We start from the raw sequence: 23,943 nt of genomic DNA, 5'->3' as shown, positions 1-23,943 counted from the left end.
GTCAGATTTTTATTAAATATTTAAGAAATGGGACATTGTTGCCAATCATGATACAAGGTATCCAACACCTTGAAGATGTGTACAAATTCTTTTCATATTTGCTTATCCAGGGGAAAAAATGATGATTAATAAGGGATTCTGTGACTCCCAAACTTGAAGTGTTTCTTCTAAGGAGCTAGACTGTGTTAAGAGCCAAAGGGAAGCTAGGTTCAAAGGAAATGCATCTAATATTTGTGCTCTGGTTATGAAAGGGGGTGAGAGGCTGCTCATTAGCGGCATGTCGCCAGTTGGCAGGAGGGCTGTGGGCCAGACGGAGGGGTTAGTGTGATCACAGACGGAGCTAGCATGGGAAAGAGGATGCCAGAACATCCCAGGCAGTGCGTGCTATTTGCAGGGCTGTATTGACACAGACAAATGTATTTGTTGACTGCCTATTGACGGTTTGCAGACTACCAAAATAAGTCTCATTCTTGGAGACATCACTCAGAAAGGGTTTTTAGAAATTCTGATTTATAACCACCTCTAAATATAATGGATCCCTTTCATCAAAAGGATATTGTTTTTATATCAAGGGAATGCCACTAAGACTTAACAAATAAGAGTGTGGCATGGCAGAACACATAGTCTAAAGAAGTAGAGACCTCCTTCTATTCAAGGAGAGTGGTTAGCAAATTTGCAACTGATCATTCTATAAATTTAGAAATAGCAATTTTGCATTAGAGACTTTCTTAAATGGAGAACTGGTTCAACTCAGGAACTAAGTCTAGGCCTGGATTCCAATAGCTGTTCTAAATAGGGTACAACTACTTGCTGCCGGGAGATTTGATTACCAGCCCATGGGTTCGAATCACCACTCTGCACTGACTGGAAAGGACACTTGGTAAATTATTGATGATAAACCTTAGTAAGTTATTGAGATTTACTTGTATCCATGTGAGGAGTTAGACATCCAAGATCCCCCCAACTCCAAAGTTCAGTGTGATGTTGGAACACAAGACTGACAAATGTCATAAAAATGAACATAACTGCTGCCCACAGAACTACCAGTCAATTCTGTCACTAGAGACATGCTCAGCTACTCACTCTCCTCCACTTGCGTCTTCCCATCTACAGTTTTGGCCACTGAAGCCCTTCTCCCCACATGTGTTGTTGCAGGGCTTCCCTCCTCAGGACCATCCCACTATATTCATTATATCCTCTGTTAAGAAGACTTTTTTCCAAGTTCTATTGAGATAGTCATGACAGTAGTCATGTAGTAGTCATATATGGACATGAGAGTTGGACTATAAAGAAAGCTGAGTACAGAAGAATTGATGCTTTTGAACTGTGGTGCTGGAGAAGACTCTTGAGAGTCCCTTGGACTGCAAGGAGATCCAACCAGTCCATCCTAAGGGAGATCAGTCCTGGGTGTTCATTGGAAAGACTGATGTTCAAGCTGAAAGTCCAATACTTTGGCCACCTAATGCGAAAAGCTGACTCATTTGAAAAGACCCTGATGCTGGGAAAGATTGAGGGCAGGAGGAGAAGGGAATGACAGAGGATGAGATGGTTGGATGGCATCACCAACTCAATGGACATGAGTTTGGGTAAACTCTGGGAGTTGGTGATGGACAGGGAGGCCTGGTGTGCTGCAGTTCATGGTGTCGCAGAGTCAGACACAACTGAGCGACTGAACTGTACTGATTGAGATATAATTGACAAAGAGGATTTTCTGAAGGTTCCCTGTAACCTCACTCATCAGATGCCTTTTATAGAAAAAAGAATGACTACATGATGCAAACAATAACCTGCAAATTAACATTTGGAGCCAAAGTGTTTTGAAAAACATATACTGAAATAATTCAGCAATCTAGTTTTGGAGTGCAGTGGAGTGGCTAAGAGCATAGCATGTAAGAAAGAGCTCTACAACTGGCATGCCTGGGTTCAAAAACAGCCTCTGCTACTTCTGAGCTGGGTGATATTGGGAAAGGTCTCTGGACTTCCATTTCTGCATCAGTGTAATGGGAATTATCCAAGTTTCTTCCTTGTGTTTTGCTTTGAGTTAATAAACGTTAAGCAATTAGAATAGGACCTGACAAAATACGTAGTGAAAAAAATGTTAACTACTGTGCATTTTAATCTGTGAAGAGTATTGATATTTGGGAAATATCAAAGTCATTTGGAACAAAGTTTGATTTTTTAAAATGTGGGGGAAAGTTTAGAAGTTTGGGTTGAAATTACAATGTATATATAGAATAAGGCTCGTTTTCTCATTTAACTTATTATCTGGTATAAATAAGTTTACTATCTTTTGAAATGATGGTTTTCAAAATGATAATCCTTCTTTTAAAAGTAATTATATATACTAGAATATTAAATTACATTATGGTTATACTTTGTGCCTGATGACACAAAGGCATACTCCTTGTCTTTTGTTGTTCATTTTTAAAAATAGCGAGGAGAACACTGATTTCCTTATCTTTAATGGAATCCACCAGAAGGATAGTGCCATGTTAGGAAAAGAAATACTTCCCCTCTTTTTGTTGAAAACTCTTTAAATTCTCAATCTCTCAGTTGAGATTGGGAAAAAGACAACATGCAAATTTAATCGTGCAACTATCAAAATTAAAACACGGAACGGAGAACGGATACTCAATTATGGAATTTTTGTTTTAGCACTTTCACTACAAAATTTATAGTATAATTTATCGTGGGTGATTTGTTCTACAAAGCCCTTCACAGGTTTATATCTTGCTAAATCTAAATTTAAATATAAGCAGTTAAAAAAAATCTCCAATTCATTCTGATAGACCTCAATAGAAAAAAAAATACAGCCTGTATTAAACTTTCCTCCTATACCAATCTTGAGACATATTTTATCGATCTGCTATTTATATTTTGCAAACACAGGAATTGAGTTCTTCCTGTGCCCAAGCACTATTCAAGCTCGTCACAATATTAACTCAGGTTTTCCTTAAGGCCACCCTAGAGGGTCGGTACTATTATACCACTGACAGATAAGTAACTTTTCATAAGGTCTCCAAACATGCACATGATGAACTGCAACTCAAATCTAGGCAGCATAAATAATGTTTTGATGAAAATATTTAGGAGTGGTTATTTCACTTGATGAAAATGTTTCCCTCCCTATTATTTCTAAAACCTTTGAAAACTGGGTCTCTGAACTTTATCAGGAACTTAATTTTCAAATAACCTATCAGGTCAAGAATGCCACATGCAAAATTTATTTTCCAAATCCTTAGGTCTGGAAAGATCATCCTGAAGCATTTGGGAGGTGATAGGGAGGAGCGGCAGAGGAGGTGAACCCTCCCTGAAAAAGTCAATGAAAGTCTGCACCACATTGTTAAACAATGAGGTTCTGAAGAGCTGGGGGACCACTGGGGGTGGAGAGGTTTGATCTGCTTTGAAGAGTGAAGTCATGCTCAATGTTTTAAACTCATTAGTCCTGCCTTAGGAAAAAAAAAAGGATGCTGGTAAGAAAAAAAAAAAGACAAATTAGCAGCATTTTCAAAAGAAGTTAAATATGTCAGGCAGTCAAGTGTCCTAATTCTGCCTTGAGGGAACATGTGTCAAACCAGCTTGTAGTTCTGCAATCGGTGAAACCATCTGCAAAAAATATCCCGTCCCTCATTCCTGTTTCTACAACACATGCCTATGGAGGGAAATATTAGAGTTGCTCAACTGCATGTGGAAATTTTCCTGGCATTACCTAATTGAGACGTGGGGCCCACCTTTCTTTGAACAACAACACAACAACAAAACAGTTTGTTATAGCCTGCTGAAAGAAAGCATATCAATGGCTTGGAATAATGAGGATAATAGAAATTGCCCAAATGATATATTATTAAAATTTCCCCCAGGACCACTATGACCTACAACTCATAACCACAGATATTTACTTCTAAGCCAATATTAGATTGGTGGCATATTGCTTTGAGAACTATTAATAATTGCCAATTCTCTGTGCTTATAAAGATTATTAAAGACCACTCATAACCCCAAAATGTCCTGTAATTCTAGATACTAATTTCATCATTAGAACTACAAGTCAAATAATATATGCCAAGAGGCCTTATTTGCTGGGCCAGAGCAGGTGCTCAATAAATTGAATTATAATCATGTACCTTTATGCTGGAAATGAAATTGTCTTTTTTCTGCTTGTTGCTGCTAGTGATCTTCTGCTTCAGATTATGAGTTACTAGCGTAAGTTTTTTTTTTTTAACCTGGGTTTTTTCATATCTGAAAGTGTATACAGCATTGGGTGTGACTGTACATGATTCCTTGAAACAAGAGCTCAACACTTTCATGAGAGATTCATCATTTGTCTTCACTTGTCTTACACAGAGCCAAACTATGTTGTTTGATGAAGCGAAAAACGTGTTTTCAAAAATGGGACTTCCCTGGTGGCACACTGGATAAAAATCCACCAGCCAATGCAGCGGTCACGGGTTCAATCCCCGGTCCAGGAAGATTCCACATGTCATGGAGCAACTAAGCCCATATGCTACAACTACTGAACTGGCACTCTAAAGCCCACAAGGCACAACTTCTGAAGCCTGTGCACTTGTGCTTGGGGCCTGTGCTCTGCAACAATAGAGGCCATGGCAAGAAGTCCACACACTGAAATGAAGAGTAGCCCCTCGCTGCTGCAACTAGAGAAAGCCTGCATGCAGCAACAAAGACACAACGCAAACTATCCTCCCCCTCTTGCTTTCAAGAGGGAGGGGGACTGATTAGATTGTTCACCCTAGTACCTAAGGTTTCTCCCCTCTCTTACCACCACCCTTGTTATCCAGGTCTGTACCTTTGCTAGAGTTAATCTGGCTTGAGAAATGGATAAGAAAGTGGAGACGGAGACATCAAAGATCTAGGGATCCTCTGGAGCATTAAAGCATCCCCTCAAAAAATAGGACTTGGGAGTTATCAAAATGTGACTTCATTTAAATGCTTCTCTTTTAACTACAGTCTCCTTCTAAGTTGCAGATGTCACATTTGAAATCTGGTTACTCTAACAGAATATTTTATTTAGAAACCTCCCACAGTTTTTTTTTTTTTTTTCTCTATTTCCCTGTCCAACTCTGAAATCAGACTATTCTTAGAATGCCAAAACATAAACTTCAAACGAACATGAATGTATACAGCAGAAGGATGCACTCAGGGAAACCTCTGGATGCTGTCGGAAGCCAGGAAGATCTGATTCTCTTGTAGAGGGTCTTGGCGCTGCTGCGCTAACGGTAGTAAAAGTTTGTTTCTTCTTGTAAAAGAAGCAGATGTGACTTCAAGAAACATGGAGAACAGATGTGCTGAGCAAACGTTTTCATTTAAGTGGTAATTTATCTGACTGTAAGTTACATTAACTCATGAGGTGAGTGTTTAACATAACTCATTTTCACCAACTCAGAAAGATAATTTATAGAAGCACTAAAAGAGATCATGAATTAACACAACCCTCTCATTGTTGCCTGCTTTTGCCATTTTTTTTTTTTTAGGAAAATGTATAGATTTTTTGTTCTTATTAAAATTTTTTAACTTTTTATTTTATACCCAAGTATAGTTGATTAACAATATTGTGATAGTTTCAGGTATACAGCAAAGTGATTCAGTTATATATTTGTCTGTTTTTTAAGAAACCAATGCCACACAAAATTCCCAAACCTTCAGTATCTCTGAAGGCTTACCAGGCACTGAGGTGGGTCTCTGCATTCAGAATGTCTGGGTGCATAAACTGCTCGTGAAAATAACAGATCATTCCCCTTGGTGCGACATGGACTTATGAGAACAGTAGTAAAGAGTTGCTCAGGCTTAAAACACAGAATTTGAAACAACTGCAGAAGGCTAAGTGCTAAAGTCAAGTACACTTAACAAGAAAGAATGCCTACAGTCACGGTCATTGCTAATGAAATGGATGCCTCTGCTGCAGATCCTTCTGAGGGAAGCAGAAGATGAGGGCCACTTGGCACAGTGGGAACCATGCCCACAATACACTCTACTTTTAGCTGCCAGGAAAATGTTCGAATCACCTTTAAATTTAGAAGGAAAAAAATGAACTTGTAGGTCTAAGAAAAATCTCTACAAAGATGGGTTTATAGAGATGAATATTAGTACTTTCATCTTTATATATATGTGTGTGTGTTAGTTGCTCAGTCATGTCCAACTCTTTGTGACCCCATGGACTATAGCCTACCAGGCTTCTCGGTCCATGGGATTCTTCAGGCAAGAAAACTGCAGTGGATTGACATTCCCTTCTCCATTATATAGATTTTATATATATATATATATATAAACACAGTTATAAGATATAATTTTAAGTATTAAGTATTTTTCATGAAAGAAGGGAACCACAAAGGCAAAAGTGCAGAATCCATGAACTTCAGTAATGCAACTGTGTGGAACAGCCTAGGTCACTCACTGTCCTTTCTAAACTCTCAACTACTTCTTCCTGTCCTGAGTCCTTTACAATTCAGCAGTTTCTCATTACTACTGGCTCCTACTTCTTTCGCTGTGCTCTTTCTTCCTGTTCCTCCTCCTCTATATACTTGCAGGTAAGCCAAGAGTTTTCATGATGACAATGATGACAACGATGATGCTGATTCAACACTGACTGAGCACTTGATCATGCACTAGGCTTATGACAGAGCTTTGCACTAATTATCTAACTGAATCCTCAGACTGATGTGATAAGATAGGGTCTATTACTAATTCTCTTCTTAAAGGTAAGGAAACTAAAGCTTAGGGGAGCTTATATGCCTTGCACTAGGAGACACTAGTGCAGTGAGGCAATGAGGACAGTTAGAAGCAGAGCTGGGGCCACAGTCAGGTTTCCCTGACAGCGATTACAAGCAGGAACCTTGAAGTCCATTGCTTTTAACCACTCGGTTAGGTAAATGATCTGAGATACTTTGCTGAGACACAAAATTTGCTCTGATAATTTCCACAGAGTAAACTGACAGGCATTCTATTTCTAGAACAAGAGAAAATATTCTGACTTTTACAAAGGAGACATTCTCTTCCACATGTTTAGAAACTAAATGCAGTATTCACTCACAGCTTTCAGGAACCTACTAATTTTCACTCATTGTAGGCTTCCATGACAGAGAGATAGCATAGGAAGTCACTGGAGGTGGAAATTTACACTTGAAGAAACTGTGATGCCCATGAGAAATATCAACCAAAATATAAAGCATTTAATATAAAATCTAAATAAACATAATACAAAATATAAATTAATATAAATAGAAGTCAATAAATGTATAAATAAATATAAAAATATAAAATACTTAGCTTAAGATTTAGTTTCCTCTTTATAAAGGGATGAGGAGGAGAAGATAATAAAATCACTTACATTATCTAACCTGCTTGTGAGGATTAAATAAGAGTCTAAAAGTTAGGATTTTTTTTCACTTTGATAAATGTGTCATTGAACGATTGTCAAATTGTCAGCTCCACAGTACAGCCTTCTCACTGTTAGAAAGTATGCATGAATAAATGTTTTAAAATTTTGAAAAAAATGTACTGTGGAGGTTTTTAATAGGAATATTAAGGTAGTGAGGTGAGTTAAATAGTGAAAGTGATTAATCGGAAATTGCTCTAATTGTGTAATCAAGCATCACATTTTTAAAAAGCCTGTGCACTGGAAACCACTTTACCAATTAGTAGCAATAATAGTATTCTGGCTAAGTAGAATTCGAATATGTAAAAGATTATAACCTGATTTAAATATCAGACACCAATAAAGATAGTCAGATATTAGGATATATCTAGTAAGATATTAGATACTAGCTTGAAACTTTCCTCACAGGTATACTTTCAAAGGGAAGACTGATACTTGATATTACCCAGCAAAGTAAAGATTATAAAGACTTCAGAATTCTTCAGTGACTCTAGAACGATATAAAATGCATCAACTGTAGGGAATTCTCTGACAGTTCAATGGTTAGGACTCCATGTTCTCACCTCAGAAGGCCCAGGTTCAATCCCTAGTGAGAGAACTAAAATCAATAAGCCATGCAGCTGGCCAAAATAATAATAATATTTTGAATAAAATTAAAAATTATAACTGTACATGACCACAGAAACAAGTTTAGTTAACTAAATTTTAACAGGCTGAATTCTGGCTGAATGAGTGTTTCCTGAAAAGATCAAAAAGATTGTTAAGTGTGAGGAGGGTTTTAGATTCTACGGTCCAGAGTAACCATTAAGAGGATTGATTTGAGTCAGATTCTTATTCAAATTCCGCCTTTGCTACTAATTACATATGTTACTTAGAAAGATTGGGTAAGCTTCTAACTGTTCTAAGTCTTCTATAGTCTTAGTTACTCTATGTGTTAAAAAAAAAAGGGGGGAAGAGATAAAAAATCATCTGTTTAAGGCTGTGGAAAATACTGAGTAAGGTAGGAAGATAAAGAGCTTAACACGATGCCTGGCACATAATAAAAATTCTATAAACATGACCTGACTACTCCACGCTCTGCGGCTGCTGCTGTCAGCCTCTTCCCCCACAGCACATGGCAAATTTCTAATAACTCAGGGCAGAGCAGATACTTTAAACAGTTGCTGATTGGGGGCATTTCAGTACAACACAGACTCTATTGTTGGAAAACTAAATTGCATTCCTCTGGTATATTGAGGTGAACAAGGTAACTAAAAACACTAAAATGAATATTTAATCAATACTGCACTGTGGAAATGAACAAAGGTTTTTATTCAGCAATCATTACTAAAAGCTCTTTTCTTTTATTATGGATATTTGCTAAAGCTTTAGACAACTATCACATGAGTTGTTTTATAATAATCTTCTCTGATGTTATTAAGATACAAAAAATAAATGGGAACATTATAAAGCATTTCCAAATGCTGTAACTGGAGTCATTCACATAGCATTTAAATAACTCAGCATCTAGATTGCTAATTAGTGTTTTTGTAAAATGAAGCCACAAATACCAGTTTTAAATGTGTAGCCAAATGCTGGACATATCACTTTTTTAAAATGGTATTTTGTCTTTCCTTGGTATTTTCCCTTTCTTTATTAATTGCAAATAATTTTAAAATGAAAGTTACTTTGAGCAAATAGATCCATGAAATATAGTCTCCTATGCTTTTGTGATATGACCTTTCTATAGCTTTTATTTATGACTCTACTCTGGCACAACACTTTGGGAGCAAAATGTATATGAGACTATAGATCATCTATACAAATCAATTTCTGTGGATGCTGTATTGTTGTCCATGTCAAAAATTTTGATTTGGTAAGAGATATTAAATGAAATATTTCCCCATCTGCATTTTAATTTCCTTAGAACATAAATATATCTTATTAATTCCTGCACATGACAAATTCCAGCAATAATAACAGTTTATTACTTTCTAAATCTTTCTTCTGAACAGCAAAACACTATCCTATTTATGGATAAATCAAAATGAAGTAGTCTAGGTATGTTAGTTGACATTTTATGTTTCATTAAGAATCATGTTTTCTATAATTGAATGTGTATTTCTGATTATAATTACATTAGACAGAAAAGACAGCAAATCTATGAGTAGAATAAAGAGCTGTCAGAGTCCTATCACTGACTACAGAGATGATTAAAAGTATAAGGATGAAAAGAGATAAGGAACATTCTTCAACAGTCAACACTGAAGGATTACCTTTAAACTATTCATACCTCTAGTAAATCCACTACAGATTTACTAGCCTTATTAGTAGAAAGTAGAAAAGCAGGACCTCTTATTAATATACATCAGTGGCTCTCAACTGGGGCCAATTTTGCCCCTGAGACATCGGGAGATATTTTTGGTTGTCACAGCTTGGAGAGGGGTGTGCTACTCGAATCTAGTGGATGGAGGCCAGGGATGGTGCTAAACATCCTATAGTGCATAAGACACTTCCCCAAATGAAGAATCATCCAGCTTCAATATCAATAATGCTAAGATGAGAAGCCATGGTCCAAATCTGGTTTTTTAATATCAGCCAAGCAAATTAGCCCTTTCTCCCTCACTGATAATAACTAAACTAAGAGTTACCTCTCTGACTGTTATATGCAAATTCCAAATGGCAATATAATAAGAAACAGACACTAAACTCAAATAGAGAGCCCATGGAGGGAAAAATCCTACCTCTGCCATTGATTTCCCCCTAGTTCCCAAGGCCTCTCATGCCTAGTCAAGTGTCTAAAGAAATTCACATTATTTAGTCATTATCTGTTCATTCATTTTATGGTTTCTAAAAGGAAGGTTAAATAAAACTCAGTGCTTATTAGACACTTTTCCATGTTACATACTAGAGTACTGCTGTGGGACCACACATAAACTTTAAATTAAGACCTTCTGGAAAAGATTCCTATAAATGACTGAAATACTTTTCTGCAATCATCAGTAGAATGTGCCCCACAAGAATTTTCTAATATTTTTCTTTATATTACAGTAACACATTCTAAATATGATCTATTGCCTAAGGTAACTGTATAATAATTAACTTGCTTATGATCAATATACTTGAGAAGGGAGGAATGTCTAGGAATATATTACATACTTTCCCATTAATGTATTTTTCTTATATTATTGAGGTATAGTTTATATCTAGTATACATAATTTATATATAGCTAAACATACTTGTAAGTAATATTTTATATACAGTTAATTGAACAAATCTGAAGTGCACAATTAAATTTTTATACATCTATAAACCATCTGGCTATATATGTAACCACAATCCCAATTAAGATATAGGACATTTGCCCTAGAAGTTTTTTCAAGCTTAGAAGCTCCCACACCTTTTAGGTAACCACTCTTTTGATTTCTATCACTGTAGATTAGTATTGCCTGTTCTTAAACTTCATATAAATGAAATAAAGTATGTCTTTTTATGTCTGGCTTCTTTTTCTCAACATAGTGTTTTGGAGATTTATCCATGTTTGTATGTATCAATAATTAATTAATTTAAAAATGTCTTAATAGTATTACATTGAATTTATCTATTGAACTTTTCCCAGTTTTTAGATTTTATAAACAGCTTTTAGGTATTATACAATTGATATGAAGATTTCTTGTGCTTAAAAGAAATGAGTTATCAAGCCATAAAAGGACATGGGGAAACTTCAATGCACATTACTAAGTGAAAGAAGCCAATCTAAGAAGGCTACTACTGTATGATTCCAACTGTATGACATTCTAATAAAGGTAAAGCTACAGAGAGAATGAGAAGAAAAGCGCAACCCACTCCAGTGTTCTTGCCTGGAGAATCCCATGGACAGAGGAGCCTGGCAGGCTATGGTCCACAGGGTCGCAGAGAGTCAGACATGACTGAAGCGACTAAGCACGCATGCACAGAGAGAATGAAAAAACAATTAGGACTGGCAGGAGTTGGTGGGCAGTTGGGGAGATGAATAGGTGGAGCACCGAAGACTTTCAGGACAATGAAAATCCTTTAGTACGATTTCATAATGTTGGATATGTGTCATTAAACATTTGTCCAAACCCACAGAATGCATAATATAAGGAGCGAAACCTAAGGTAAACTATGGACTTTTCGTGATTATGACATATCAGTGTAGCTTTGTCCCTGGTAAAAAATTTACCAATCTGATGTGTGATGTTGATAAGAGGCCATATGCATGTGAAGCTGGAGAAATATGGGTAATTTCTGTACCTTCTTCTCATTTATTGTAAACTTAAAACTACTCTAAAAAATAAAATGCTTTAAAAGTAAAAAAAAAAATAGATTGCTTGGATGTATCTTTTGATGGACCTATGACTTCATTTATCTTGGGTATGTAACTAGGAGCATTGCTATGTCATAGGATATATGTATGTTAACTATAATAATACTGCTAAATGTTTCCAAAATGGGCAAACACTTTATATTCCCAGTGGTATATGAACAAAAAATTGTTCCACATCTTCTCCAACACTTTGTCTCACTAGTTTTTCTAGTGTTTTCACTGCAGTGTGTGGGTAGTGGTATGTCCTTATCGTTTTAATCTACATTCTCCTGATGACTGATGGGGATGACAATATTTTCATATGCTTCTTGTCCACTGGTTATCCTATTTTTGTGAAGTAAGTGCCTTTCCAAGTCAGCCTCATTTTTGGACCACTTTCTTGAACCCCCTAGCTCAGGAGAGCGGCAAATGTGAGGAAAAATAATCAGCTGGCACCAACCAACCAAGAGGTTACCCAGCAGTCTGGCTGCCAAGCTTCACTGTTGCCTTTTGCCCTCACTCATCCCATCCAAGTATTCCTGGTTTGTGTAAAGGGGACTTCTTTTCACCATTGTCCTCAGGGTGGTTCTTCTGGCCAACTAACCAGATCAATACTAACTTCTGGAGGACAGTAGCACCTCCTCTGCTGGTTTATTCTTTCTCTTTGGGCTGAGGAGGAGAGTTCATGCCAATGTTCTGTTCAGTTCAGTTCAGTTCAGTTCAGTCGCTCAGTCGTGTCCGACTCTCTGCGACCCCATGAATCACAGCATGCCAGGCCTCCCTGTCCATCACCAACTCCCGGAGTTCACTCAAACTCATGTCCACAGAGTCAGTGATGCCATCCAGCCATCTCATTCTTGGTCGTCCCCTTCTCCTCCCGACCCCAACCTTTCCCAGCATCAGAGTCTTTTCCAGTGAGTCAACTCGTTGCATTAGGTGGCCAAAGTATTACAGTTTCAGCTTTAGCATCAGTCCTTCCAATGAACACCCAGGATTGATCTCCTTTAGAATGGACTGGTTGGATCTCCTTGCAGTAAAGGGACTCTCAGGGCCTAACGCCTATCTGATTAGACAACTGGAATCAGGCAATGCGAGAAATGGGCAAGCTCCAGGGGTCCGTATGCTCACTGGAGTCAGTATGGACAGGTCTGCACCTCAGCAAAAGACACGGCAGTCGGCGGTTGCAGGGCAGGGAGCTGGGCCAGCAGCATAGGCAAGGGCTGGGACTGCTCCTCCTTCCACAGCCCCCCATGCCCCACCCTCACTGAGTCCACCCGCCCTGGCACAAGACCACCTCAACAGCAGTGTGCTTTAATCACACGGCTTTGCAATACACCAAGGGTCAATGAGACGTCGAATTTTATTAACATATGGGAAACAAGGAAACCCAAAGGAAACTTAAAAAGCATCTAATCCAATTCCTCATCTGCTCCTTGAGAGATGCATTTCCAGCTGATGCTTGAATACCTCCTGGGTCAGAAAAGTCCCTACAGCAAGAGACCCCATTTTGCCAGAAGGCAATGTAACATAACATGGACTTTGCAATCAGGCACACTTAGATCTGAATCCAAGCCCCACCACTCACTAGCTGTGTGACCTTGGGCAATATCTTTAACCTCTATGATCTTTGGGATTTCTCTTCTGAAACTGAGGGCTAAGAGTAGAATTCAATCCACAAGGATGCTGTATGGATTAAAGAGACTACAACCAACGTAAAGCATTTAGGACACAGCCTGGCACATAACAAATGACAGTCAATAGAATCTATTTGGGGGCAGTTTTGACCTTTAAAGAACTCTTTTATACAACATGGATCAAAACTCCGACACTGGAATCTGAGTTAACAGCTTCTGGAGTGACATCAAATAAACTCTTTTTAGTTTCCAGTGGGAGGGACAGCCCCAGTGTCACAGGATTGGGAAGCATGTCTGGGAAGGGTAAACAGGCCAGGTTAGCAGAAGCATAAAATACACTGACAACTAATGAGACATAAGGCTGAAAAAACATATGGACTAACATGAGGGAAGTGAATGACCATGGGAGGGGGGGCTCAGGGCATTTCTGGCAAAGCTTATGACAGAGTGTGCTTTAAGTTAATGAAGATCAAGCTTGTAAAAACTGAACTGGAAAAGAGTCAGTCAGATATGAGGAAACAAAGCTAGGGACTATTTTAGAATCTGAGTCAACAAGTAACAAGAACTGAACCAGAATAGTGTCATAAGAAGGACAAAGGATAAATCAGAGATAAGTGAGAAAATCATGTAGATTTCAGCTCTGCAATGTCCCTTCTACTCATGGGATCATCTCCATTCCTACTGACACTTCTTTCAATATTCATCATGTATATCATTACAATTAAACGTATAAGGGCTCTCCAAATGATAGCCAGGAAGGAATATATACTCCTGAAATCTGTGCTTGTGTTAAAATATTCAGCATAAGGATTTTACATTTTTATGAACACTTATAAATTGAAGATTTTTCATATTGATCTACTGCTGCTGCTGCTAAGTCACTTCAGTCATGTCCGACTCTGTGTGACCCCATAGACGGAAGCCCACCAGGCTCCCCCGTCCCTGGGATTCTCCAGGCAAGAACACTGGAGTGGGTTGCCATTTCCTTCTCCAATGTGTGAAAGTGAAAAGTGAAAGTGAAGTCGCTCAGTCGTGTCCGACCCCTAGCGACCCCACGGACTGCAGCCTACCAGGCTCCTCCATCCATGAGATTTTCTAGGCAAGAGTACTGGAGTGGACCCACTAAATGGGTTTTGCATATTGCAGAGTAATGAATGAGTCATTTACCATGTTTTAAGTTTAGAGTGGAATCAAAATATAAACCTATGTCAATACTTGTGGGTATCAATTACATTTCAAAAGATACAGCAAAAATTCAACAGTACAAACCTAACGTGACAAATGAAAAGTAAAAACACATTTTTTCATGCTCTAATGTAGAAGTTTTATTTTCCTTTTCAACCTTTATTATATATTTACTCCGTATAAAAGTCAGGTTTACTAACCAATAAAAATGTAGTCACCCACAGAGACTTATAAAAATTAAAATCTACATTAAAATGAAATCTATTCACTTTTTAAAGTGAAAATAACTGTTGTTCATAACCATAAATATTCTGGAAAAATATAATTCATACTATTAGCTTTCCTTCAAAGATGTTTTATCCCAAGAGTTAGATATTCTAACTATAAAATTCTATATTTTAGATAGTTTATCTAAAATATGGGAGTGAGATAAGCAAAAACAAAAAATAGAGTCACACCAAAGAAGGTGAGAATATTTAGTTTGGAAATAACTACACACACTGCATATACACACTTAGACAAAAACACACCTCCCTCTAGGTTTTCGTTTCCTCCCTCAGGAACATTTTTGGTGTGGTTCTATTATTTGTTTTCCCAGTTGGAAAAAGACTGAGGGATAGGAACCCTATAAAACAAAATGAAAAGAAGATAACTGAAAGGAACCTAATCTTGAGGTCTTCTCCAGAGTCTAGACCTGTGTTTCCTCAACTGTGTTCCACAGAAGAATATTAATAGCTAGTGCATTAAAAAGACGTCAAAAAAGTTTGAAAATACTGGACACTACATATCCTCCTTTTGAACAGGACCGTATTTAAATAAGTACATGGAATGTTCGGGGAAGTCCTACAGCCAGGAAACTTACTTTATTTTGCTTAACCCACTGCTTCATAACCATGCAACACTACTCTTTCCCATCTTTTCTTTTTAAAGATATACCTACTAATATCTTTCAGAATACTAGTTCTGTCCTGCTTTAGACCAATCTTTATACCATTGTGAAATTCCCTTTGAGTTGCTAGTAGTTCATATATCACAGGTATATATTTTCTTGAAAAACAAAAATCTCAGCAATGAGTACCCTCACAAAGTAGTGTTAAATTCTTTTGTTATTTTTGTTTTAGACCACATCACATAGTTTGTGGGATCCTAGTTCTCCAACCAGGTATTGAACCTGGCCCCTGAGCAGTGAAAGTGCGGTATCCTATCCACTGGACTGCCAGGGGATTCCCATGTTAAATTCTTGAGAGGAGATGAAATTGTGGTGGTGGGTAGAGGTGGGGAAAGAACAACTCCATATCACCCCTACATCTGAGAAAATATGGTATCCATCCTACTCACTCAGGCCCATTTGGCCATTTTTCTCTTTTATTAACTGACTATGCTTCATGCTCCCACTAGCATATCAATCACTGAGACATGACATAGTTGCAATTATTCTAAGTGGATTAGTACATATGGTAAGAGTATCAGTGATGACTTCCCTGGAATTACTTGTAGCCAGGGTATGTGATGTAAGCAAATATAGAAGGTTATACATAGATTCCTAAAAAAGGAAAACAGGAAAGACAAAGTCTCTGGGTAATGTGCACCCTCCTCCAAAGTCAACAGGGCTACAGAATGGTATGTGCTGCTCACAGGAGCAATTGCAGCCTTTAGAAATGATTAGAGTACAAGAAGTGAAGAAGAAATATATCTATTCAAGAAAGTTTAATTTCATTCATCTCGTATCCCTTTTGTAAAATAGTTTTATAAATTTTCCTCTCATTCTTTAAAACAAATTCCACTGAATCTAGTTTAAAATTTCAAAGTAGTTCCAGGGACAAATCCAAGAAACACAGCACAATTTAAAAAGGAAATGTAAAACCAATTTCACAACTAAGTGTGAGCACTCAGACTTTTTTTCAATATTAACCACAATAAATCCACTGCACACTCTCAGTGCAGGGAATAGCCACCACATTTAAAAGAAAATCACTCATAAAAAAGGTGTCTTAGATACCTGGCTGGGGCTCTTTTTTGAAATGAGACCACAGTTGCTTGGATTTGAAAGCATACATTTTTTCCCCCTATTAATTTTCATTTGACCTTTTTTCACCTGGGTAAAAGGATCACTCCCAATTCAACACATGTGTAAATGTAAAATCTGCTTACCTGCACAAATCCACATGCTGTGAAGTCCTCAAACAAGGGCAGACTTGGACGGTCTTCTCTATAGATGGTGAGTTTGTAGGTGGTCAGGGTCTCACCCTGAGTTGGAGATTTATCCACCACAAGCACTGAGATTTTGTTCATCCCTAAACCCAGAGGATAGTTGGCAAAGCTGGAAAGAGAAAGAGAGAGAGAATGAGAATGAGAGAAAGAATCCAAATTGATTCATATACCAATATTTATTGGGTCAATAATGTGCATTAAAAGCAGATAAGATCTGCACCATTTCATAAGAATCTAAAATGTGAAATATTTTAACTTATGTTTCATTGTACTTTAATATGCCAACATTTATCTAGCAAAGCAAGTCAAGTCCCCTACCAATTACAGGGAAGGGAACTAATATTGATTAACCACCTGTCAAGGTCATACACTATCCCATTTAACACTCACAAATCCATACAAAAACTAAGGCTGTCCCCATTTTAAATATAGTAGAGTACAGTAAAGTCAGGGTTACGGCCCAGGTTGGTCTGACTTGAATCCTCTTTTCTTCCTATTATACTGTTTTAGCTCCCAGAATGTTGAGTGCATTTCTTTCCCAACAGCATAGGAAAATGAGTATGTTTCTTGTCACGGACATGGCATGTCATAAGCTTCTATCTTCTGTTCAAACGATAAACCAAAGAATTGATGACTCTCAAAAGAGTCATTAGGAAAAAAATCTCATGAGACTAGGAAAGTTAGTGCTACCATGTCTACAGATTGTCACCAACATCTTTATCAAGTAATCAGCACCCGAATATTCAAAAACTTGAGGAGTTGGGTTGGGATAGAAGGAGGCTACTGTTAGGAAGTATTCATTCTTCAGCAATCTAAAAACATGACAATAAGAATAAACTCAGTTTTCCCTCAGTAAATCTTCTTTAATGTTTCATATCACATGATCCTCTGTCATTACAACATTGTTAGAAAGATTAAACACGAACATTGTTAATAAGTCATCAGAGCACTTATGTGTTATTTTAACCACATGGCATCTGTGAAGCAGAGGATTTCATTCCCTGGCAGTCCTCCAACAGATACTGTGCCTCCGGTTTTCCGAACCATCTTCAAGAGTTGTCTCCAAGGTCTGCTTCCTGCTAAGATGTCTACCCTCAGCCCCTATCAACGCCCTCATACCTTGGTCCTGCCCGTTCCTGCAGGTACACCTTGCACTGACACTTAGAAGTCTCTGCTCCAATTGTCAGTGTTACCACATCAAATGGGACTTCAGAGTAATAATCTTTGATCTTTGGGTTAAATTCAGGATTTAATTCCAAACGTGGATGTGTGAAGATCTGCTTGATATGACATTGTGCATCTTTATCTGTTTAAAAAAACAAAAACAATGAAAAAACACAACTGTGGCATGAATAAATGTTTAAAAATCAAATATGATTAAGGTTTGAAAATTCTTTTGCATGACTTTGGTAATCGCTGTTGATTTTCCATTTGGTACTCTGGTAATAGATGATTTGTGGCTTCACCTGGATCTTCTATTTGCCAAATTTTGTAGACTTTGCCTCATGCAACTGTTTTTGACAGTGTATTGATAACATTTCATAGCACTTATAACATCTATCAACAATTCGTGAACAGTGAATTTCCAGATGTTCAAGCTGGTTTTAGAAAAGGCAGAGGAACCAGAGATTAAATTGCCAGTATCCACTGGATCATCAAAAAAGCAAGAGAGTTCCAGAAAAACATCTATTTCTGCTTCATTAACTATGCCAAAGCCTTTGACGGTGTGAATCACAATAAACTGTGGAAAATTCTGAAAGAGACGGAAATACCAGACCACCTGACCTGCCTCTTGAGAAACCTATATGCAGGTCAGGAAGCAACAGTCGGAACTGGACATGGAACAAAAGACTGGTTCCAAATAGGTAAAGGAGTACATCAAGGCTATATATTGTCACCCTGCTTATTTGACTTTTATGCAGAGAACATCATGAGAAACGCTGGGCTGGAGGAAGCACAAGCTGGAATCAAGATTGCCGGGAGAAATATCAATAACCTCAGATATGCAGATGACACCACCCTTATGGCAGGAAGTGAAGAAGAACTAAAGAGCCTCTTGATGAAAGTGAAAGAGGAGAGTGAAAAAGACGGCTTAAAGCTTAACCTTCAGAAAACAAAGATCATGGCATCCGATCCCATCACTTCATGGCAAATAGATGGGGAAACAATGGAAACAGTGGCTGACTTTATTTTTGGGGGCTCCAAAATCACTGCAGATGGTGATTGCAGCCATGAAACTAAAAGACGCTTACTCCTTGGAAGGAAAGTTATGACCAATCTAGACAGCATATTAAAAAGCAGAGACATTACTTTTCCAACAAAGGTCCGTCTAGTCAAGGCTATAGATTTTCCAGTGGTCATGTATGGATGTGACAGTTGGACTATAAAGAAAGCTGAGTGCCGAAGAATTGATGCTTTTGAACTGTGGTGTTGGAGAAAACTCTTGAGAGTCCCTTGTACTGCAAGGAGATCCAACCAGTCCATCCCAAAGTAGCTCAGTCCTGGGTATTCATTGGAAGGACTGATGCTGAAGCTGAAACTCCAATACTTGGGCCACCTGATGTGAAGAGCTGACTCATCTGACAAGACCTTGATGCTGGGAAAGACTGAGGGCAGGAGGAGAAGGGGATGACAGAGGATGAGATGGTTGGATGGCATCACCAACTCAATGGACATGGGTTTGGGTGGACTCTGGGAGTTGTTAATAGACAGGGAGGCCAGGCGTGCTGCAGTTCATGGGGTCACAAAGAGTCGGACGTGACTGAGCGACTGAAATGAACTGAACTGAACTGATAACATCTATCAAGCAACTATGTAAATGAGGGGAAATGACTCTGTGGGGTTAGAGAAGGATACCACTAGGGAATAAGGAAAATTTCTTGATGGGAGTGTCATTAAACTGTTGCTGGATTGATGTGTAGCTCAGAAGCAGTAGGGTGGAGCAAAGAACATGAAATCTAATATCATACCACACATTTAGACATGAAAACCCCTTCATACTCTGGCTACCTTAACCTAAGTGCCCTAAAGTTGTGCTTTAGAAAGAAGCAAAGTGCTATTCGCTGCTCAGTTTTGTTATAGAACCTAGTGTATTACTTCATGGGCTTCCCAGGTGGGGCTAGTGGTAAAGAATCTACCTGCCAATATAGGAGATATAAGAGACGTTGGTTCAAGCCCTGGGTTGGGAAGATGCCCTGAAGGAGGGCGTGACAACCCACTCCAGTATTCTTACCTGGAAAATCCCATGGACAGAGGAGCTTGGCGGGCTACAGTTCATACATACAATCCAAAGAGTAAGACATGATTGAAGCAACTTTGCATGCATGCATGCATGAGTATTACTTCATATCACTGATTCTAAGTCACTTTTTAAGAATTTATATTTTTTAAGAGCTCAACTTTTACAAAAGTATCTTAGTGAGAAAAAAATAAATATATGTTTCTAGGCACACATACCAGCCACCACTAAACTAAATATATTGTGTTCATATTTGAAATAAACAAATTACTCAAAAGCAAATGTTTTTCAACTAAAAATATTAACAAGTTTTTTTTTTTGCACCAGAAACACTTTTTCATCATCAAAAAATTTCAGTAAAGATAAATAGGAACATATGAACATAGGAAACATAGGAACATAGGAAATTCTATAAAAAGCAGTAAAATGAAAATGTCTTCTGTTGCCTTTAAGTAAGATGCAAAAGAACAACATCGCATGCTTTAACAACATAGATGCTTTAACAACATAGCAACAAAAAAGATAATACCAAATTTGCCACATTAAGCTATATACCTGAACTTAAAGAAAAAGCCTATTATTCTGTTAACTGCTGTCTCTTCCTTTACTGTTATACAGCTATCACACGACTTCTCTAAAATTAAATCTAATGATTTGTCTTCAGTTCTTTAACATTATCTCATCACCTCCATAATCTAGACCATGCTCCCAATATAGCTTACAAGGCATTTCCTAACCATTCCTTGGCTTCTCCCTCTCGTTCTAGGCTTCGTGATTCAACAATATGAAAATTTTATATTTGTTTTTCAGACATGAAGATAGATATACCACCAACCTTATAGGTGTTTTATTCTACATCTGAGAACTAGGTGTCAGCTTAACTCCCATTATGCCCTTAAATGATGAAAGTGAATAAATTTTACTCACATTATATGATTGTTTTCTCAACTGGAAGAAAAGGAAAAAAGAAAAAAGAACTTCTTGAGGGGAAATGTTGTTAAACTGCCATTGGATTGATACGTACCTTACAGACAGTAGTAAGTAAGTAAAGTAGCTCAGTCGTGTCCAACTCTTTGCGACCCCGTGGACGGTAGCCTACCAGGCTTCTCCGTCCATGCGATTCTCCAGGCAAGAATACTGGAGTGGGTTACCATTTCCTTCTCCAGGGGATCTTCCTGACCCAGGGATCGAACCCGGGTCTCCCACATTGGAGGCAGACGCTTTAATCTCTGAGCCACCAGGGAAGCCCAGATAGTAGGGTGGAGCAAAGAATGTGAAAAAGCTGTTGCTGCTAAGTCACTTCAGTCGTGTCCGACTCTGTGTGACCCCATAGACAGAAGCCCACCAGGCTCCCCCGTCCCTGGGATTCTCCAGGCAAGAACACTGGAGTGGGTTGCCATTTCCTTCTCCAATGCATGAAAGTGAAAAGTGAAAGTGCCAGGTACAAATTAGGAATAATATTATAACTACTCAGGTACAAAGAGAAGTTTTTTTCAGGAAGAAACAACTACTGAGGTACAACTTAGGAATAATAATACAGTACATATATTGTAATTTCATTGTAGGGAAAAATTCAATAAAAATAACTAGTCAATTTGGTTCAGTAACTCAGTGAATTCGGTACATACTTGCTTGATTGATCTTACTTGTTACCAAAGATTGTATCTGGGTGATGAAAGTGGACTTCCTCTATCATTTCAATGATTCTACTAGCTCCTAAAGTATTTTATAATAAAGAAGAAAAAAATGAAAGGATAAGGGTGAGGTTGTGTTATTAGATTTCATCTTGAAAAGGACAATAGTTTTTCATTCAAATTCAAATACTTATTAATAAGACATTCATTTTTTTCATCAGATTTTTTTTTTTTTCTGACATAGTCTATGTTCAAGGCACTGAGATAAGTACAGTAAAAACAGGCTCTTTTTGGTCATGAGATCTGATTCAGTTGGAGACTGTGAACTCAACCTAACACTTTAAACAAGTTGGAGTTCAAGGATATGGAATGTGCTTTCAAGATTACCATTTCCTAGGCAGAAAGGGAATATAAATACACACGCTATACTTTTATTCTTGAAACCAGATAGTTGAATAACAAAGTGGAAGATTTTTTTTCAAAATAGTAATCATAGGAAATGTACTTTAATTTTATATATTTTAATAACATAGTCAGTGAGAGTTAATTTCCTTGTAGTTAATACTTTGACTTAATAATGAACATTTTCAGTGTGGCCTGCTCATGGTGGTTCAGATGGTAAAGAATCTACCTGCAATGCAGGAGACTCAGGTTCAGTCCCTGGGTTGGGAAGTTCTCCAGGAATAGGGCATGGCAACCCACTCCAGTATTCTTGCCTGGAGAATCCCCATGGACAGAGGAGCCTGACGGGCTATAGTCCATGGGGTCACAAAGAGTTGAACACAGCTGAGTGACTAAACACTCTGCCCATTTCAACATTGAAAATCAGACTTTCTTAAGCAAGAAATCATTTTCTTTAGCAAGTGCTTGATTTGGTTTCATCAAATTACCTCTGGCTTAAGTGCTGCATCCTAGACCCCTGCTTGAAAGCTGATTTTATCCTGACATCATCTTCAACTGAATCATCAGTGTTGCTACCTACAAACACCTGGTGTTTCCTTGGCATTCTTCCCAGTCCAGTCCCAACTTGTCTCAAGCCAGCTTACCTTAGCTCTGCAGAGAACCCAGTGTGAGGCAAGGTGGGAGGAAGCTGCTGAACGTATTTGGCAAGTATTTATGAGAAAGCTGTTTGAAGTCTTGGTTGCTTTTAATGGATTTCTTTTAACCGCAGAATTTTGTTGCCCTCTCGAGGGATAATCATGACTCGTATTAAACACAAAAACAGCCTAGCCACTGAAAGATAATCCCACCTGTTCTAAGGCATCATTGAGTTATTTTTTTAATCTTAAATAAAAGTAGGAAGGTTAATTTTGAAGTCGCAGGTATGACTAGTTTTTAAGCAACACAAATCTGAGCAAAGTTGAAGTGCTTATTTAACATGTTCATATCCTCTACCCTATGTTACCGGGGAACTGAGAAAAAATGAGATTATCTTGTATCATTTTTCCACTTCACAAATGAGGAAACAAAAACCAAAGAGGGGAAGTGGCTTTCCTGATCTAACCCAGAGCCTGGCACACTAGACCCTCAACAACTGTTTATTTTAATCTTGCTCCTAGATTTCTCGAAACTAGTCCTTTTCCCACCACACTCCAGGTACCAACTAGTCTCCCAAGAGAACTGAGTAGTATGCACTTTTCTAGAAGTGGGAGATTGGATGGTAAATGCAAAGAGGGAATGGTGTAAGTAATACCTGTTACTTTTTCCCGGTTAGCAGTACTTTATTCAAAACGGTATTTTTTCTTGAAAAAGCTTGTTGATCCCGCTAAACCACATTTTGTAACACCTCTCAGCATATACTGAATTTAATGAAAGCATTAAAACATAATTGCATTTTAGAAGAGGCAAATTGAATTGGAAGACTTTTATTTATAATAAATTAGACCTTGGCCCATAAATTTTACTGTTTTCACCTTTAATGATTTATCAGAATAGATTTTTTTCATGAAAGGCTAAATTTTCAGTGTATGTTTTTATATATGCATGTGTGCTAAGTCGCTTCAGTCGTGTCCGACTCTGCAACCCTGTGGACTGTAACCCTCCAGGCTCCTCCATCCATGGGATTTTCCAGGCAAGAATACTAGAGAGGGTTGCCATTTACTTCTCCAGGGGATCTCCCCAACTCAGGGATCTAACCCAGGCCTCCTGCATTGCAGGCAGACTCTTTACCATCTGAGCCAGCTTAAAGAGCTCATTACAAAATGTATTTATATTACTGATTATACCTTGATAAAAGAAATTCATGAATTTTAAGAAAAAAATAAATTGAAATTTGGCTTAAAAACTTTTAATTGTTATAAAGAAAACCACACTTAAGTGCTATCCATTGCATCAACAATCTGAC

General features: G+C 37.9%; 1 protein-coding gene across 5 annotated transcripts in view; it reads right to left on the bottom strand.

The window, feature by feature from the left end:
- The window catches only part of CPED1 (cadherin like and PC-esterase domain containing 1), a 345,074-nt gene that overhangs the window by 156,224 nt on the left and 164,907 nt on the right, over window positions 1-23,943 (bottom strand). For all 5 annotated transcript variants that reach the window (XM_055421173.2, XM_055421169.2, XM_055421170.2 and 2 more), the window contains 2 exons: window positions 17,847-18,033; window positions 16,668-16,836 (listed from right to left, as the gene is read on the bottom strand). In XM_055421173.2, coding sequence (XP_055277148.2) covers window positions 16,668-16,836; window positions 17,847-18,033 — 356 coding nt within the window. The remainder of the gene's footprint in view (window positions 1-16,667; window positions 16,837-17,846; window positions 18,034-23,943) is intronic.

Source organism: Moschus berezovskii, chromosome 3 (assembly GCF_049115385.1).
Source record: "Moschus berezovskii isolate FMDL1 chromosome 3, NW_MosBer_1.0, whole genome shotgun sequence".
Classification (NCBI taxonomy): Eukaryota; Metazoa; Chordata; class Mammalia; order Artiodactyla; family Moschidae; genus Moschus; species Moschus berezovskii.
This window is presented reverse-complemented; position numbering and strand designations above follow the sequence as displayed.